This window comes from Colobus angolensis, unplaced genomic scaffold, assembly GCF_000951035.1.
Source record: "Colobus angolensis palliatus isolate OR3802 unplaced genomic scaffold, Cang.pa_1.0 Scaffold705, whole genome shotgun sequence".
Classification (NCBI taxonomy): domain Eukaryota; kingdom Metazoa; phylum Chordata; class Mammalia; order Primates; family Cercopithecidae; genus Colobus; species Colobus angolensis.
The window spans coordinates 52,038-72,821 of NW_012120766.1; the positions used below are offsets into that span (position 1 = coordinate 52,038).

Consider the following 20,784-nt stretch of genomic DNA (forward strand, 5'->3'; position numbering starts at 1 on the left):
TACTATGTTAAATAGAAGTGGTGAGAGAGGGCATCATCAGAAGTGGCAGTTTTCAAGTGCCAAGACCAGCTCAGTTGGGGACACTGTAACCCAGTGGCGCTAGAGGAATTAAAGACACACACACAGAAATATAGAGGTGTGGAGTGGTAAATCAGGGGTCTCACAGCCTTCAGAGCTGAGAGCCCCAAACAGAGATTTACCCACATATTTAGTAACAGCAAACCAGTCATTAGCATTGTTTCTATGGATATTAAATTAACTAAAAGTATTCCTTATGGGAAAAGAAGGGATGGGCCTAATTAAAGGAATAGGTTGGGCCAGTTAACTGCAGCAGGAACACGCCCTTAAAGACACAGATTGCTCATGCTTTTGTTTGTGGCTTAAGAATGCCTTTAAGTGGTTTTCCACCCTGGGCCAGCCAGGTGTTCCTTGCCCTCATTCCCATAAACCCACAACCTTCCAGTTTGGGTGTTAGGGCCATTATGAACATATTACAGTGCTGCAGAGATTTTGCTTATGGCCAGTTTTGGGGTCAGTTTATGACCAGATTTTGGGGGACTTGCTCCCAACATGTCTCCCTTCTTTGATTTGCAAAGAGATAAAAGCAAGGGCAGCTTTCTCACAGTGAGCTACTTCTTGCAGGAATCAGAATCCTCATCTGCAGACTGTACAAAAACAAACAACATAGATTAAAAGCACCATCATCCTTGAAATCACAGAGCTTCCAAGTGTTTTTATCCATTTTAATGGGTTATTAGCTGCTAATTTGTCTGCAGCTCCTTTAAGCATTCCAGTTCCTGGCATTAAAGTCAGGCGTGCCTGGGATGCTTTAAATATTTGTTCTTTTAATTTTGTTGTATCCAAAAACAAGTTTGTAGAGTGTCCTTATAGATGCTTTTTTATTCTTTCCCAAATTTTGATCTTATTAAGAGCATTTAATAGTTTCCACAAATCCTTATGTTTAGCTCCTAGAGTGGACCATATCATTTGAGGTTGAGGTGCCACTATAACGCCATGGTTCCAGATAATAGGAACTTTTGTTGTACTTCTTATCATTTCTACCATCTGACTATTTTGTTCAGATCATCTGAACATAGTATGGCCCTGGCACGCAGACTGAGAGGTGCAATTCAAGCTAGACATCCCCTTAGGGGACCAATTAATAATGATTCCATGGGAATCATTGTGCAGCACCTCTGCCTGTCCTGCAAAGCAATCTTCCTAAACAAGTTCATTCATTTTTTCTAACTGGGTTGAATCCTGTTTACAAAATAGGTTTTTAAGTGCAGTATGTTGGGCATCACTGGATAATAGCTTTAGCTTCTTTCCAGGTAATGCTGTATCTGTGTTTGAGACCAGAGGCATTAACATGGTTTAAATTGTGAAGAGGTGTACGAGCCCTAATGTGAGTGATGTAAAAAGGGTACATTCTACTCCTAATTGCTGTTTACAATTGGGTAAATGAAGTCATCAGTTGTTCATCTGTATGAAATCGTAACTGAGCATTTTCAATTAACTGTGTGGAATGAACCATGTATGAAGAATCAGAAATCACATTAATAGGCATATCAAAAGCAGTCAATACCTCAATTACAGGTACAAGCTCCGCTTTTTGAGCTGAAATATAGGACATCTGGAAAACTTTACTTTTTGAGCCAGAATAAGAAGCTTTACCATTACTAGACCCCTCTGTAAAAACATTCTTACCACCTTCAATTGGTTTAAATTTAGTTATTTTAGGGAGAATCCAATTAGTTAATTTCAAAAACCAAAACAGCTTTGTTTCAGGAAAATGATTATCGAGAATACCCACAAAGTCAGCTAAATGGGTTTGCCAAGTAAGACTATTTATAAAAGCTTGCTATATTTGTGCCTTCATGAGAGGGACAATAATTTTTCCAGGATCATATCCATGTAATTTAACAATCTGAGTTCTCCCAATCCCCATCATAGTAGTGATTTGATCTAAATAAGGAGTTAGAGTCCATGAATTAGTATGTGGAAGAAAAAGTCACTCTACTAAGTCCTGTTCTTGAACAATAACACCAGTAGGTGAATGCTGAGTTGAAAAGATTAGCAAATCTAAAGTCTTCTCTGGATCTATTCTATTTATCTGAGCTTTATGGATTTGCTTCTCAATCAGTTGTAACTGTGCCTCCGCCTCCTTTGTTAATTCCCAAGGGCTAGTGAGACTAGGATTTCCTCTAAGGATAGAAAACAGATTACTCATGGCATAGGTAGGAATGCTTAGAGCAGGTCGTATCCAATTAATATCCCCTAGTAATTTTTGAAAATCATTTAATGTTTTTAATTTATCCCTATGTATGGTTACTTTCTGTGGCACATTGGTAGTGTCATTTACTAAGGCCCCCAAGTAGGAGTAAGGAGTAAGTAATCTGGAGCTATAATTAAACCAGCACGAGAAATTGAATTTTGCAAGTGACTATAACATTGGAACAATATTTCTCGAGTGGAAACAGCACAAAGTATATTATAATAAGGTTACACTGTGAAAAATTTTTACGAGTGGGTTCAATTGCTTGCCCCACATATGTCTGACAAATACTCAAACTGTTTAACATGCCCTGTGGCAACACTTTCCAATGATAATGCTTAGTAGGCTGCAGGTTGTTTACTGCAGGAATTGTAAATACAAACCCTTCACAGTCTTGCTCAGCTAAAGGGATAGTAAAGAAACAGTCTTTTAAATCTATGACTATTAAAGGCCAATTTTTTGGAATTATAGCAGGAGAAGGCAATCCTGGCTGTAATGCTTCCATAGGTTGTATAACTGAATTGATGACTCTTAAGTCAGTTAACATTCTCCGTTTACCTGATTTTTTCTTAATTACGAAAACTGGAGAATTCCAAGGAGAAAATGTTGGAGCTATGTGCCCATTTTCTAATTGTTCAGCAACTAATTTCTCAAAGCCTCCAGTTTCTCTTTATTTAGTGGCCATTGTTCTATCCAAATTGACTTACCTGTTAACAATTTTAAAGGTATAGGTTCTGGAGGCTTAATAATGGCTGCAATCAAAAATTATTTCTTAATCTTTGGTGGGAACTTTGTATTTCCACTTGTTCTGGAATTAGAACTTGTGCTCCCCATTGTTGTAATAAATCTCTTCCCCATAAATTTATAGGTTCAGAAGTTATAATTGATTCAATAGTCCCAGGTTGTCCGTCGGACGCCTCACAATGCAAAATATAACTACTTTGATATACTTCAGCGGTTTTACCAACTCCAACTATATTCAATTGAGGAGGTTGAATTGGCCATGCAGATGGCCAGTGCTGTAGAGAAATGATTGAAATGTCCACTCCTGTATCTACCAAACCTTTAAATTTATTTCCTTGAATAGTTATTTCACAGGTAGGACGTTTATCAGTAATTTGATTTACCCAATAAGCTGCTTTGCCTTGTTTATTTGTGCTTCCAAATCCTTCTGTTCGTTTAATTTCATTTTTTCCCACTCTCACATATGGTACAATCAGGAGCTGTGCTCTGTGCTCTCCTGGTTCTGCTTTCCAGGGAACAGAAGTAGATATAATAATTTGAATTTCCCCATTGTAATCTGAATCAATGACTCCTGTATGTATCTGTATGCCTTTTAAACCTAAACTAGACCTTCCTAAAATTAATCCTATTGTCCCTGCTGGCAAGGGTCCACAGACTCCTGTTGGGACCTTTTGCAGGGGTTCCCCAGGCAGAAGACTCACAGCTTTTGTGCAGCATAAATCTACTGTGGCACTAGCAGCTGTGGCGGGGGACAGACATTGTACAGGGGTGAGGGAATGGCCTGAGCTGGAAATGCCCCGGTTTAGAATGGGGCTCAGGACGGGCCCCTCATGGCATTTCCCAAAATTGGGTTCCCATCTTTATCAAACTTAGAGTGACACTGACCAGCCCAACGTTTTCCTTTTTTACATTTTGGACATATTTCAGGCTCAACAGTTTTCTGTTTTCCCCTATTTGGTGACCTAACTCAGTGATTTATTCTACATTCTTTTTTAGTATGACCATGCTTCCCACAGTTAAAACAAGCTCCAGGAAATGGAATATTTCCTTTATCCAGTCTCAGTCCTGCCATTGCCTGTGCCAACAAGGTTACTTTATGCAGATTACCTCTGATACCATCACAGACCTTGATATAATCAACTAAATGTGCTTTCCCTCTGATAGGTCGCAGAGCAGCCTGGCAATCAGGATTAGCATTGTCGAAAGCTAATAACTGCAACACTATATCCTGAGCAGCTGAATCTGCAATCCTCTTTTTAAGAGACTCCTGTAACTGAGCTATAAAATCAACAAATTGTTCTCCGTGTCCCTGTTTTTTAGCACTGAAGGAAGAATATTGTTCTCTACCTGAAGTGATTTTTTCCCAAGCTCTAATGCACACTCCTCTAAGCTGTTATATGGTATCATCCTGCATGACCAGTTGTGCATATAAACCAGCCCAGCTGCCAATCCCCAAAAGTTGGTCTGCAGTTACATTAATTTGAGTTTGGGCCTGGGCATTGCAAGCAGCCTAAATGGAAGCTTCTTCTGCCCACCAAGTTTTTTTTTTGTTTGTTGTTTGTTTGTTTTATTATTATTATTATACTTTAAGTTCTAGGGTACATGTGCATAACGTGCAGTTTGTTACATATGTATACTTGTGCCATGTTGGTGTGCTGCACCCATCAACTCATCAGCACCCATCTTGGTGGGATTGTAAACTAGTTCAACCATTATGGAAAACAGTATGGCGATTCCTCAAGGATCTAGAACTAGATGTACCATATGACCCAGCCATCCCATTACTGGGTATATACCGAAAGGATCATAAATCATGCTGCTATAAAGACACATGCACACGTATGTTTATTGCACCACCAAGTTTTAAATTGTAAGAACTGAGCAGGATTTAGACAAGCTCGAGTAAGAGCATCCCAGTCAGTAGGAATCATCTGACTGGAAATAGTAACTTTCTTTAACAGTCCCATTACAAAAGGAGAACCTGGTCCATACTGATTTATTGCTTGTTTTAATTCTTTGAGTAATTTAAAAGGAAAAGGCTCAAATGTAGCTATAATATGTCCCTCTTGATCTGGGGGGTGTATTCTAACAGGGAACTGCCAAGCCTCTAAATCACCCTCTCATCTAGCTTGCTGAATTCCTGCCTGAATAGAACTAAGAGAAGTCACTCAAGGTGCTGCTCAAACAGTCACTGGGGTGACTACTTTTTGCCTAGTATCTTCTGGAAAAGAAAGATCTGGGGGGTCATTTTCTTCAAAATAATAAGGAGGGAGTGCAGAAGGGTAGGGGTGAACCTCTTCCTCCTTTGCCGCTTTAGCTTCAGCTGGCATATAAACATGCTGTGTAACCTCTTCTGTTACTTCGCTATAGTCTTGTTCCTCTTCATTATCAGTGTGAAAAAGTTCCAAGGTGAAACGAACCAGACCCCACACTTGTCCCACTGTTACCCTGATACTTCTGAGCTCCCCTTCTTACTCACCATGGGGATTGCTTTAAGAGTACTCGGGTGTCCCCCAGCTAGTTTTCTGTTCCAACAGTCACTCTGGGGACCCTTCGACCTGGATTTGAACCCCCACGAATGGATGCCACTTGCTGAGACCAGCTCTGTTGGGGAGACCTTAACCCAGCAGTACTAGAGGAATTAAAGACACACACACAGAAATATAGAGGTGTGAAGTGGGAAATCAGGGGTCTTACAGCCTTCAGAGCTGAGAGTCCCAAACAGAAATTTACCCACATATTTAGTAACAGGAAACCAGTCATTAGCATTGCTTCTATAGATGTTAAATTAACTAAAAGTATCCCTTATGGGAAACGAATGGATGGGCCAAATTAAAGGAATAGGTTGGGCTAGTTAACTGCAGCAGGAACATGCCCTTCAAGACACAAATCACTCGTGCTTTTGTTTGTGACTTAAGAATGCCTTTAAGCGGTTTTCTGCTCTGGGCAGGTCAGGTGTTCCTTGCCCCTATTCCTGTAAACCCACAACATTCCAGGGTGGGCATTAGGGCCCTTATGAACATGTTACAGTGCTGCAGAGATTTTGTTTATGGCCAGTTTTGAGGCCAGTTTATGGCTGGATTTGGGGTGGCTTGCTCCCAACATCAAGGGGAATGCTTCTAGCTTTTGCCCATTTAGTATAATATTGGTTGTGAGTTTTTTACATATGGTTCTTATTATTTTGAGGTATATTCCTTCAATACTTACTTTTTTGAGTTTTTAACATGAAGCACTGTTCAACTTTATCAAAAGTCTTTTTTGCATCTATTGAGATAATTATGTGGTTTTTGTCTTTACTTCTGTTAATGTGATGAATCACATTTATAGATTTGCCTGTATTGAACCATCCTTGCATCTTGAGGATGAAGCCTACTTAATCATTTCAGGTTAACTTTTTAATGTGCTGCTGGATTTGATTGGCAAGTATTTTGCTAAGGTTTTTTGTATTGTGATTCATCAAGAATACTGACCTGAAGTTTTCTTTTTCTGTTGTGCCTCTGCCAGGTTTTTGCATCAAGATTATTCAGGGAGGAGACTCTCTGCTTCAGTTTTTTGGAATAGTTTATGTAGGAATGATACCAGCTGTTCTTTGTATATCTGGAGGAATTTGGCATGAGTGCATCATGTCCCAAGCTTTGTTTTCGTTCATAGGCTATTTATTACCGATACAATCTCAGAGTTCATTATGGGTCTGTTTAGGGAATCAATTTCTTTCTGGCTCGCTCTTGGGAAGATGTATGTTCCCAAGAATTTATCCTTTTCTCTAGGTTTTCTAGCTTGTGTGCATAGTAGTGTTTTTAGTGGTTTCTGATGGTTGTTTTTTTTTTTTTTTCTGTGGGGTCAGTGGTAACATTCCTTTCAGCATTTCTAATTGTGTTTATTAGTATCTTCTCTCTTTTCTTCATTAGTCTAGGTAGCAGTCTATTTTATTAACTTTTTTGGGAAAAAAACCTCCTGGATTCATCAATCTTTTGAATGATCTTTCATGTCTGAATTTCCTTCAGTTCAGCTCTGATTTTTGTTATTTCTCATTTTCAGCTAGTTTTACGATTGATTTGTTCTTGCTGCTTTAATTCTGTCGGTTGTGAAGTTAGGTTGTTAACTTGAGGTCTTTCTAAGTTTTGACGTGGGCATTTAGTGCTATAATTTTTTTTTTTTTTTTTGAGAGGGACTTTTGCTCTGGTCACCCAGGCTGGAGTGCAATGGTGCAATCTTGGCTCACTGCAACCTCTGCCTTCCGGGTTCAAGTGATTCTCCTGCCTCAGCCTCCCAAGTAGCTGGAACTACAGGCACACACCACCAAGCCTGGCTAATGTTTGTATTTTTACCTCCTGACCTCAAGTGATCTGCCCACCTCTGCCTCCCAAAGTGCTGGGATAACAGGCATGAGCCATCATATCTAGCCTTACTTTTCCTCTTAGCACTGCCTTAGCTGTGTCTCAGAGATTCTGGTATGTTGTACCTTTGTTTTTATTAGTTGCACAGAAATTCTTGATGTCTGTCTTAATTTCATAATTTACCCAAAAGTCATTCAGGAGAATGTTGTTTAATTTCCACATAATCGCATGATCTTAGGCAGTTTTCATAATCTTGACTTCTATTTGTATTGGGCTGTGACCAAAAGTGTGTTTGGTATGATTTTGGTTATTTTGCATTTGTTGAGCATTGTTTTATGTCTAATTATGTGGTCAATGTTGGAGTATGTGCCATATGGCAATGAGAAGAATGTATATTCTGTTGTTTGGATGTGCAGAATTCTATAAAGGTCTAAAATCCATTTGGTCCAATGTTGAAATTAGGCTCAAAATCTCTTTAATAATTTTCTTCTGCTTGGTGATCTTTTCAGTACTGTCAGTGGAGTGTTGAAGTCTCTCACCATTATTGTGTTGGAGTCTATGTCTCTTTGTAGATCTCTAAGAACTTGATTAGTGAATCTGGGTGCTTCTGTATTGGGTGCATATATATCTAGGATAGGTAGGTGTTATTGTTTAATTGAACACTTTTCCATTAGGTAATGTCCTTCTTTGTCTCTTTTGATCTCTGTTGGCTTGAAATCTCTTCTGTCTGAAATTAGAATTGCAACCCATGCCTTTTTGCTTTCCATTTGCTTGGTAGATTTTCCTCCATCCTTTTATTTTGAGCCCATGATTGTCATTATGTGTGAGATGGGTCTCTCAAAGACAATATACCATTGGGTCTCGCTTTTGTTATCCAGCTTGCCACTGTATGCCTTTTAAGTGAGGGATTTAGCCCATTTACATTCAAGGTTACTTTGATATGTGTGGATTTGATCCTGTCATTGTGATGTTAGCTGGTTATATTGTTGGCTTGTTTGTGTAGTTGCTTTACAGTGACACTGGTCTGTGTGTTAGTGTGTTTTTGTATTAGCTGGCAGCAGTCTTTCTTTTTGATATTTAGTGCTCCTTTCAAGATCTCTTTCAAGGCAGATCTGGTGGTAAGAAATTTCCTCAACATTTGCTTATCTTAAAGGATCTTATTTTTCCTTCGCTTAGGAAGTTTATTTTGGCTGGATATAAAATTATTGGTTGAAGATTTTTTTCTCTAAGAATGTTGAATATAGGCCCCCAATCTCTTCTGGCTTGTAGGGTTTTAGCTAAGAGGTGTGTTGTTAGCCTGATGGTGTTCCTTTTGTAATTAACCTGCCCTTTCTCTCCAGCTGCCTTTAACATTCTTTCTTTTTTGACCTTATGAAATGGACAATTATGTGTCTTGAGGATGATCTTCTTTTGTAGAATCTTGCAGGAGTGCTCTGTATTTCCTAAATTTGACTATTGGCCTCTCTAGCAAAGTTGGGGAACTTTTCACGGATGATATCCTGAAATATATGTCCCAAGTTGTGTGCTTGCTCCACCTCCATTTCAGGGATGCTAATGATTTGTAGATTTGGCCTCTTCACATAATCTCACACTTTTCAGAGGTTTTGTCCATTCCTTTTTATACTTTGTTCTTTATTTTTGTCTGTGTTATTTCAGAGAACCAGTTATGAAATTATTTCTTCATCTTGGTTTATTCTGCTGTTAATACCTGTGACTGCATTGTGAAATTCTTGTATTGTGTAACTCAGCTCTGTCAGATCTGTTAGGTTTTATTATTTGTTTTGTTTTTTTAACTGGCTATTCAGACCTTCAGTTTCAATATTACTTTATTGTGATTCTTATTTTCCTTGGATTGGGTTTTGCCAATCAAAGATCTTGATGGTCTTTCTTTCTATCCATATTCTGAATTCTATTATGTAATTCCAACCAGTTCAGCCTGGTTAAGAACTCTTGTTTGAGAACTGGTGCAGTTGTTTGGATGACATAAGACACTCTGGCATTTGAGTTACCAGATTTTTGTGTTGGTTTTTTCTCATCTATGTATGTGGGTGTTCCATTAATTGCACTGTAGATTGAGTACACTCAATAGACTTCTTTCCTGGATGTTTTCACCAGGCCAAGGCATTGTGTAGGGTCTTTACTTGAGGCTGACTTTTCATCTCTGGTTTTAGATGGGTGTATATTAGTGAAATACTTTTAGTGTTCGCTCTATGCTGTGTGATCCGGCAGGTGGCACTTAGGCTTATTGGTCAGTTGGTAGACTCTTGAATGGCTGTGTTGCTTCCTTATGTGTCCACACAGTTGCAGCTCTGTTCCCTTTCAATGCTCTGAAAGTGTGGGTTCATCTCCTGCTTGAGTGCTGGCTATAGATCTTGACTTGGCACTCCTAGGCTACCCACTGCAGCTCTGGGGAAATCTCATTGTTTATGTTTCTTCTCCAATTTGGAGGCAGCGGAGGAAGGGATCTAGTAGTCACTGTGGCCAAGGGTCACTTATTTTTCTCCTGAGGGCTCCACCCCAGAGAGATGCAGATCAGCAATTGCTCAGTGCAATCATCCCAGGATGGAGAGTCCATGCTGTGGGCCCAAGCCAAGGGTTCCCTGTCTGATGTGTGTGGGATCCATGGGAGATGGACTGGCCTCTTTATGGGTCAGCTGCAGCTTCTTAGAGGCACTTAGGGTCTTTGCTCCTTTGTTAGTCTGACGATGGCAAGGACAGCTCCACTGCAGAGGCAGTGGCAGAGAGGCCTTCAGTTGCTCCTGGAGGCTCTGCACAGGGAGTTACTAAGTTGCCACTGTCTCGATAGTTCTGGTGGAGGATGGCTGGAATCCGAAGCCTGGAGCACCTGCCTGGTGAGGAGATATAGGAATGGGTACCCACATAATAGTGTGATCACTTGTCCATAGGGCTGCTGTGGTATGCTTGGGGCCCACTCTAGTCCCTAGTTGCCTTGGATTTTCCAATACCTAGAGGTATCAGCCATGATGTCTATAAAACAGCAAAGATGCCAACCTGCCCCTCCCTCTGGAAGCTTCATCTCAAGGAGTTACAGGCCTATTTCCAGCCAAAAGGCATCTGTAGAAGGTGTCTGGAGACTCCGGTTTGGAGGTCCCACCCAGTGAAGAGGAACTGTATCAAGGATATGCTTAAAAAATCAACCTGGCCATGTTTTGGTAGAGCAGTTGTGCTGTGGTAGGGGTCCACTTTAGCCCCTCATTGCCTCAGACACTCCAAAGCCTGAAGGCTGAAATGGCTAAGTGGCCCAAACAGCAAAGATGGTGACCTGCCTCTCCCTTTAAAAGCTCTGTCCCAGGGAGTTTACAAGTCTCTGTTGGCCAAAGGACATGAACAGGGGTGGTTGGAAGCCCAGTTTGGGAGGTCTCACCCAGTGAGTAGGAACGGGAACGGGGACCCACTTAAAGTAGTCTGGCCATGTTTTGGTAGGGCAATTGTGCTGTGCTGGGAGATCCTTTCCGCCCCAGTCGGCTCAGACTCTCCAATGCCCAAAGGCTGAAACAGTTAATTTGCCCAAACAGCAAAGATGGTAGCCCACCCCTTCTTCTGGGAGCACTGTCTCAGGAAGAATTCAACTCTCTGTTGGCTGAAGACCAGTGGTGGTGGCTGGAGCTCCTGGTTGGGAGGTCCCACCCAGTGAAGAGAAGTGGGATAAGCAACCTGCTTAAAGAAGTAGTCTGTCTGAAGGCTCTACTTTCACGGCACCTTAGAAGATAAGACCCACTGGTTTGCTTAAAGAAGTAGTCTGGCTATGATTTGGTAGAGCATCTGTGCTGTGCTGAGGGATCCCTTCCACCCCTGGTCAGCTCAGACTCTCCAAAGCCTGAAGGCTGGATCAGCTAAGTTGGCAAAACAGCAAAGATGGTGGCCCACCCCTCCCTCTACGAGCACTGACGAAGGGGGGGATTCAAATCTCTGTCACCTGCAGAACAAGGTGGGGGTGGCTAGAGGCCCCAGTTGGGAGGTCCTGCCCAGTGAGGAAGAATGGAATCAGGCACCTACTTAAAGAAGTATGGACATGTTTTGGTAGAGCAACTGTACTGTGCTGCGGGATCCTTTATGCTCCCTGGTTGGCTTGGACTCTCCATAGCCTGAAGGGTGGAATGGCTAAGGTGCCCAAACAGCAAAGATGGTGGCCTACCCTTCCCTCTAGGAAGCTCCTTCTTAGAGAGGTACAATGCCACTACCAGTGGCTGGCTGGAATTCCATGCCCGTGGGTCTTACCTTATGAAGTGCCGTGTAAGTAGAGCCTTCAGGCTGTCACTGCTCAGCCCTCTGTATTCCTCTTTCCTAGGGGTATGTAAGGGGGTCTACCCTCCTATTTTGCTGGAGCTGCAGCTACTTTTGCCAGAAATCCCTAGTATCTAAGGTTCCAGGGTTTCCACGCATGCCTGAGCAGCTGCTCTGCCAAGACTCCACATAGTTCTGTGTGTCAGACTGAAGGCCTTAGTGGAGTGAGTTCACAAGGCTATCTCCTGACCCAAGGGTTGCAAAGATCCATGGGATAAGCATAGTGTTTCACTGTGGCACATTCACTCACTGCTTACCCAGGCAGGGAAGTTTTCCTGGCTCTGTGTTGCTCCTGGGTGCATCACTGTCCTGTGTGATTTTCTTCATTCTTTGTGGGTCAAGCTGTTTCATTGATTAGCCCCAATGTGAGTACCTAAAGGTTTCAGTTGAAGGTGTTATATTTACTCACCCCTTCCATTCCTCTCCTTGAGAGCCATGCACGCTAGCTGCTTCTAGTCGGCCATCTTGGTCACTCCCTCCATATACAAATGTTAACTCAAAATGGATCCCAAACAAAAATTTAAAACCTAAAAGTATAAAACTCCTAAAACAAAATATAGGAGAAACTCTTTGTGACCTTAGGTTAAGCAAAGATTCAATAGGTAAGATACCAAAATCCCAATCCACAAAAGAAAATATCAATAAATTGGGACTTCATCAAAATAAAATTTTCTGTTCTTTGAATGATAATGTTAAGAGAATGAAAAGACAAGCAACAGAGGAGGAAAAAATATTTGCGAGTCATATATATGATAATGGACTTGCATTCATAATAAAGAACTCTCGAAATTGAATAATTAAAAAATAGTCCCAAAAATCTTTTTGACACAACAACCTCATTAAACTTATATTGATTTTTTATTATTTTTGTGATAGAAACCAAAGACAACTCTGTAATTGTGTCAACTTCTGTTAAGGGCAAAGAGAGGAAAATCAGCTATGGGAGATTAAAGAATCAGTTGCTGAGCTTCTATTTGTCTTAGATAACTAGAAGGGACATTTTAGCTACACAGGGTGATGAAAAGTGAAAAACAGTTAATAGTTAATAATTTATTCCACCCCACACATTTTAAGTAAAATGCTAAAGTTTTGGCCAGGCGCGGTGGCTCATGCTTATAATTCCAGCTACTCGTGAGGCTGAGGCAGGAGAATTGCTTAAACCTGGGAGGCGGAGGTTGCAGTGAGCCGAGATTGTGCCACCGCACTCTAGCCTGGGGGACAGAGCAAGACCCTGTCTCAAAAAAAAAAGTTAAAGTGGCTTTGAACTGTCGTTGAGGGCTTGTCAAATGAAGAATAATGCAATGTATTCTCACTATATTGCTTTTTATTTTTATTGTGGTATAACATCTTGTGGCCTGTAATGTTTCTGACTTAAATCTTAGGTTAGGTGAAGAAATTTTATATCAATGACTGTGTACAAGTTATATCATTCTTTTTTTTTTTTTTACTGAGTCTTGCTCTGTCGCTGAGGCTGGCGTGCAATGGCATAATCTCGGCTCACTGCAACCTCTCCCTCCCAGGTTCAAGTGATTCTCCTGCCTCAGCCTCCCAAGTAGCTGGGACTACAGGCACATGCCACCACACCTGGCTAGTGTTTGTATTTTTAGTAGAGACGGGGTTTCACCATGTTGGCCAGGCTGGTCTCAAACTCCTGACCTCAGGTGACCTGGCCGCCTCACCCTCCCAAAGTACTGGGATTACAGGCGTGAGCCACTGCACCCAGTCATCATTCATCTTTAATGAATGCATGCACTTATCCAGAAAGTACTGAGTACCTAATATATACTGAGCAGTAAGAGACAAAAATGATCAAGGCCAATCTTCACATCAAAGAGCTATCAGACTGGTTAAGAGGATGAACATTTAAAAAGATAGTGACAATGCAGTATAATACATGCTGTATTAGAGACACACAAAAGATTCTGCGTAGCCTAACAGAGAGAAGTTTAATTCTCCCTGGGGATGACTTAATTGGGCAGCCCTGAAATTTAGAATTTACCCTTCAGGTGATGGATGGCTATTGAAAGCTTTAAGTATGGATTATGATAGGAATTAATTTATGCTTTAGGGAGATAATTCTACATGGCAGTGTTGAAGGTGGATTTGAGAGTGGCAAGATTAGCAGCACAGACACTTATTAAAAATATATTATTGTAGTCTGATGATAAATGATTACATCCTAAATTAAGACAGTCACACTGAAGATGAAGTGCAGATGAATGTAAAAGGTATATTCCACAGGATTTTACCACAGAACAGATGTGGGGATCATGACTACACTTTTTCCCAACAGAGAACTTACACAAGGTTACATGATCCTTATTCCCAACTCAATCAAAAAGGTTGATGTTAATGGCATCTGGTCTTGCAAAATAATTTTCAAGTCTCATCACAATGAAAAAAGAAAACTCTGGAAGCTTACTATATAACATTTTGCAATAATATGCTTCCCAAATAAATAACTAGCCCTGGTTTTCTTTTTGAATTTTCTTACAAAATGCTATTTTAATTGAAGACTTTAAAGTTTGATATTTCATAATCAGTAGAGTAAACAGATAACCGACAGAATGGAAGAAAATATCTGCATACTAAGTATCCAACAAAGGACTAGTATCTAGAATCTACAAGTAACTCAAATCACCAAGAAAACAATAATAATCACATTAGAAAGTGGGCAAAGGACATGAATAGACATTTCTCAAAAGAAGATATACAAGGCCAGGCATGGTGGCTCACACCTGTAATCCCAGGAGGCTGAGGCAGGAAAATTGGCTGAACCCGGGAGGTGGAGGTTGCAGTGAGCGGAGATCGCTCCACTGCACTCCAGCCTGGGGACAGTGTGAGACTCTGTCTCAAAACAAAACCAAAAAACAAAACAAAAAAAGATATACAAATGTCCAATAAACATATAAAAAGAGGTTCAACATCACTAATCATCAGGGATATGCAAATTAAAACCACAGTGAGATATCGCCCTACCCCAGCCAGAATGGCCATTATTTAACAAGTCAAAAACAATAGTTTTTGGCATGGATGTGGAAAGAAGGGAACCGTTAATCACTGCTAGTAGAAATGTAAATTAGTACAACCTCTATGGAAACCATTATGGAGATTCCTTAAAGAGCTGAAAGTAGATCTATTCAATCCAACAATCACACTACTGGGTATCTACTCAAAGGAAAATAAATCACATCAAAAAGATACCTGCACTTGCATATTTATTCCACCATAATTTGCAATTATAAAGATGTGGAATAATCCTAAGTGCCCATCAATTAACCAGTGGATAAGGAAAATGTGGCTTATATACAGCATGGAATACTATCAGCCATTAAAAGGAATGAAATAATGCAACTTGCAGCAACTTGGATAGAGCTGGAGACCACTATTCTAAGTTACGTAACACGGGATTGGAAAACCAAAAACGGTATGTTCTCACTTATAAGTGGGAGCTAAGATATGAATATGCAAAGTTATACAGAGTGATATAATAAACTTTCCAGGTTCACAAGTGGGAGTATGAGAAAGGGCCTAGTGATAAAAAGAACTACACATCAGGTACAATGTACATTACTCAGGTGATGGATGCACTAAAATCTCAGAATTCACTACTATATAATTCTTTCATGCAACAAAATACCACTTGTACACCAAAAGCTATTGAAATAAAAAATATAAACTAAAACCACTAAAAATATAATATGAAATGCTAGCACACATGAAGTTGCAGAGACTGTTTTTAATTGATCTCTACCCCTTGTTATTCTCATTGGTCTCCCAGGAAGAATAAACTGTTGCACAAGAAAAATAAATAAACAAAAATAAAATTTGATATTTCACCACAGTAACAGCAATAACTCATTTGTTCAGAAGCACACAAACCCTGTTCTTCTGCAGTAATATATAACACAAGAGATTGGGGAAAGTTCCTTTCAATTAGTTTGACATTTTAACCTACTATTAGAAGATCCATTCTTCAGTATCTACATTCTCACCTTTATACTGTCAAATAATTATCTTGCCTTCACAAGTTAGTTGAATAGGTATGTTAGTTAACTAATTTTGCAGCAAGAAATTTTCACAACTGAAGGATATCCAGTATCTTATAAATGAAACTATGATCTAGTTTATATACTATAATTTCTTACCAAAATTTAAGAACTCCTCATTGAATTATTACTTAATTCATGGAAAAGAACTGATACGGCTGACAGTCCAACCTATTTTGAAGGTACTTAGTTGGCTTTTCATTCCCACATATAAGTAAGTGAAGGTTTCATGTGAATCAGTGTTAGTACTGGAAAGCCTCAAGAATGAGACATTCTGTTCTGCAGTTATGCTTGCTATTGGAACCATTATTTTTTTTAAAAAAAAGATCATTTTTATAAACAACAATAACTGAAGTGTTTATATATGCCACATGGACTACTGGTTTCCTTTCTTCCCTCCCTCCCTTTCTTATTGTCAGGAGTTCCTCAGCAATTGAAGTGGTTTTAGCTCCAAATTGAATTTTTTGAAGGCCTTAAATCTTCATAAAAAATAGATTTACCAAAAGGTTATCAAAAGTTACTTTAAAAAGTATTATAGTGATAGTAAATCTACTAAAGTTATTTATAAAAGAGAATGTCTCTGGAAATACACAAGTTGTGAGAGAAGGGAGGGGAGGAGAAGCCCTCTCAGGTAAACCGTGAAGGAAAGGAGACTGTGGGTAAGGGGCAGAGAGGCATTCACTGAACTGCTCCTATTTCTTGAGGTCACTCTGGGCAAAGGGCAGTGCCTGGGGTCCTACTTGCCCGCCCAGGCACAGGCACGGAGTGAGACCGTCCCGCCCCGCCCCTCCCCCCAACTTTTCACCTTCCTTTCCAGCCCCACCCTGCTCCCATGGCCCCGGCCCTTGCCAACGCTGCGCAGCGCCCCGGCCCTTGGCAGCGCTGCACAGCGCGTCAGTCAGCGTCAGAGGGCGTGGGGGTGGCTAGAGGCCCCCATGGCCTCTGATCCCACAGAGCGGATCCGCGTGGGTGTCCAGCGCCCCGATGTGGGCAGTAGGGGCTAGCCGCTGGGGCAGGCTGCCCCCAGCAAGAGGAGGGATGCCTCCAAACCACAGAATCGCCAACACTGGAAAGCGTGGCCTCCGTCACCCTAAGCCACAGGTATCCTGCAGGTCATCGCTTGTGGTGGAGTGCCCAGTGCCAATCGTGGTCAGTCCCCCTCTACACCACCCTCCAATTCCCCCGGTGCCCCCGCCAACCCCGGAGCTGGCCCTCAACCCCTTCGCCGAGAAATACGCTTGCTGCCCATCCCAGCCAGGGATCACCACCGCTGCCCTCTACCAAGCGTCAGGCCCGGTACCGAGGACTGGCCGCCAAGTTTTGCGGACTATGGCCCTGAAGCTCATCCACAAGGAGTTCCTCGACCTAGCCCGGGACTCCTAGCCCCACTGTTCAGCAGGGCCAGTGTAGGACGATATGCTCCACTGGCAGGCCACCGTAACGAGGCCCAACTACAGCTCCTACACGGGAAGGGTCTTCTTCCTAAGTATCCAGTTTCCCTCCGACTGCCTATTCAAACCACCCAAGATCAAATTTACCAACGGAATTTACCATCAACATCAACGGAAATACAGGATAGGAGGAAGTATGACAGAATAACTAGAGACTGGACTCAGTAGTGTACCATGTAATTTCAAAACATAATTCCATCGCCTTAATAATAAAGTGATTTGTTTGTCTAAGACCACCAGAGCAGGCACAAAAGAACCAGCGGGTAGGCAAGGGTAAGAGCAAAACTGCAAATTTATTTTTGGTCACCTAGCTTCAAGGGAAGAAGGTGGATAGGGAGAGGTCTGTCGGCCTCCAGCAAAGGAGGCCGACAGAGTCCCCCCCGTGGGGCTCTGGGGCGGGGTTCCTGATACAGTCCCGACTGGGGGCTGGGAAGTCCGCGCCGGCCACTGGCTGGAGCCCCTTTTCTAGGAGTGGGAGGGCAATAGGAGGGGCATGGGCGTGTCCGGGGCGTTCCACAGGTGCCACCAGGTAAATCTTTGTCTCTTTGGATTGACGTCACCTGGCGCATGCCCGGTTGGTCTGCACCTTCCCAGGCGCCGGCTGCATTTTCGCGTGCGGGAAAAGTTGGTGATGAGGTACCCAGAAGTGCGCCATCCTGCCTCCCTTGGTCCAAACATAAAGATGCAGAAAGTGACAGTTCACTTAATTGGCTGTTTTGATTACTTTCTATGAAGGGGAGTCTCCTCATTCTTCTACGCTTTTCTTAGCTGGCAATGAGTGGAGGGCATAGAAGTGGTGAGGTTCTGGGGGTTGGGGACAGGGGCGTGCATGGTTGGTGGAGGGTGTGGCCGAGTGGGAAGTCAGGGTGTGTGGAGAGTGTAAGACAAACAGGTCAGTTTTCATTTAGTTTTGACAAAAAGATTTATTTGTTGATTTAGGATTGTAAAACAAAGCAAGAACAATGGGGCGGGGGATGGCTTTAAGATTGAGAACAGTTCCATTGCTAGTGGGAATTTTATTTATTGATTGATTGATTGATTGATTGATTTGAGACAGGAGTCTAGCCCTGTCGCCCAGGCTGGAGTGCAAGGGCGTGATATCGGCTCACTGCAACCTCCACCTCCCGAGATCAAACGATTCTCCTGCTTCAGCCTCCAGAGTAGCTGGAATTACATGCGTGAGTCACCACGCCCAGCTAATTTTTGTGTTTTTAGTAGAGACGGGGTTTCACCATGTTGGCCAGGCTGCTCTTGGAACTCCTGACCTCGTGATCTGCCCACCTCAGTCTTCCAAAGTGCTGGGATTACAGGCGTGAGCCACTGCCCCTCGCCGGGAAAATTTTTAATGCGCAGTCTGTTTTGAACTGACATCAGTTGGGAAAAGCAAGATGAAGATTAATAAAGCTCGTATTCATTTTATTCTGAAGAACTATTCATCCATCCTCTACTTTGAGATTCAGATTTAACTGGCCCAAAATGAAATCAATTAGTTGTTACAATAAAAAATGTGTTTTGTTCCCAGTTTCCAACAGCTCCCACACCTTCATCTCCCACCTTTTTCCCACTCTGCCTCTCACCCACGCCCAGGGTTGGGTTGTCTGTGATTTCTCAGGCCATACCTACTAGCTCTTATTTCTCATGGTTTCTCGAGAACCATGTAAGGTCTGAGATTCTACCCAGCCTGCAGCTACAAGTTAGCTTGTCACAGTTTGGTGGAGGCTGGCAAAATGACAGAGTTGTGGGTTAGAGGCAGGAGTCATACATAGCACAGCAGGCAGTGTGAGCTTCACTGACATCAGTTTCCCTTGCTCCCTCAAGTCCCAAGGAGGAGAGGTGGATCAGACCAGGTGAGTGCTGCACACATAGTGGGTTTGGATCACAGCTAAGAGAACCTAAATTTAGGAATCCCCAGTCTTTGAAAGGGGACTACTAGCAAGCCTGCCCACCCTTTGCGTAGAGAGAGATGTTCTTATTAAGCTGGTCAGGAAATAGGCAAATCTACCCTCTCCCCTGGAGGGGTTTCTAACTTCCAAGGCTGTTATATACAAGTATATGTCAATAAAAATATTTGAAAAAGAAAAAAAAATACTTTCAATATGAAACAGTTTTCAATAATCCCCTTTTATTCACTTAAACACAATTTTTACGTTTCTTTTTAGTTTTTGTTTACATTCTTACAAGGAAAATCAACTATTTTTTTTTTTTTTTTTTTTTTTTTTTGAGACGGAGTCTCGCTCTGTCACCCAGGCTGGAGTGCAGTGGCCCAATCTCAGCTCACTGCAAGCTCCGCCTCCCGGGTTCACGCCATTCTCCTGCCTCAGCCTCCCGAGTAGCTGGGACTACAGGTGCCCCCACGTCGCCCGGCTAGTTTTTTTTTTGTAGTTTTTAGTAGAAACGGGGTTTCACCGTGTTAGCCAGGATGGTCTCGATCTCCTGACCTCGTGATCCGCCTGTCTCGGCCTCCCAAAGTGCTGGGATTACAGGCTTGAGCCACCGCGCCCGGCTGAAAATCAACTATTAAATAAAGATTAGTATATCTGTAAGAAAATTTATATTTTTCTAAATATAAAAAAAATTTTGAAATAATAGTCCAGGACAAATGTTGTCACAAGGTGACTAGAATTATCATGAAGAATTGCACCCTGACAGTTTTAACTGGACTACCTGGTTGTACAGGTAAAAATTAATTTTATGAAAATACTTGTGTGTAAGGAAAAGCCCAATTCCTCCATTAGAACTTGTATATTCAGGGATGGCCAATCAGTGTAATAAGCAGATTACTACCATCATCACATTTAATACATTTTGTGATTTAATCAATTACTTCATCTAATCTTAGTAGGCTAAAAAAGTTTTAATTTTCTGAAAGTAAGTTTATTCCTTAACACTTCAAATAAAAGAGAACAAAAACTACTCAGCAGGAAAAATATGTGCTTAATGTCTTACTGCTTTCATGCACATTTAAAATAATTTATTTGGATTCTGACAATGTTATTGACATTACATTTTCAATACATGCCAAATTTTCTCTTACCTGGAGCACAGAAGAAAAAGAGATGTAGAGAAACTTCTTTGGGCCTGGCGCAGTTGCTCATGCCTCTAATCCCAGCACATTGGGAGGTCAATGAGGGCAGATTGCTTGAGCTCAGGAGTTCAAGACCAGTTTTGGCAACATGGCAAAACCCCATCTCTACAAAAAACCAATTAAAAAAAAAAAAAGCCAGACATAATGCCGCGCACCTGTAGTCTCAGCTACTTGGGAGACTGAGGTGGGAGGATCCCTTGAGCGGGGTTGGGGGGGTGGGGTGTTGAGGCTGCAGTGAGCTGTGATTGAGTTACTGCAATTCAGCCTGGGTGTCAGAGTAAGATCCTGTTTCAAAAAAAAAAAAAAAAAGTCTTTGCATTTAAATTTGTTAATTTGTAAATTACACTAAATCTCACTTGAGAAAATTTTGTTTCTAAATGAGACTTTATAAACTCTTTTTTGAAGTGTAAAAGTTAACTTTAGTTTGTTACCCGTATCTACTCTTTTTTTTTTTTTTTTATTATACTTTAAATTCTAGGGTACATGTGCATAACGTGCAGGTTTGTTACATATGTATACTTGTGCAATGTTGGTGTGC

General features: G+C 41.6%; 1 protein-coding gene across 1 annotated transcript; it reads left to right on the plus strand.

Moving 5' to 3' along the window:
- The first annotated feature begins 16,660 nt into the window (after positions 1-16,660).
- LOC105501367 lies at positions 16,661-17,863 on the plus strand. Its single transcript, XM_011927263.1, has 2 exons — positions 16,661-17,370; positions 17,838-17,863. Exon 1 carries the CDS (start codon positions 16,695-16,697, stop codon positions 17,091-17,093), a length of 399 nt encoding a protein of 132 aa, XP_011782653.1. The 5' UTR covers positions 16,661-16,694; the 3' UTR covers positions 17,094-17,370; positions 17,838-17,863.
- Positions 17,864-20,784: the final 2,921 nt, after the last annotated feature.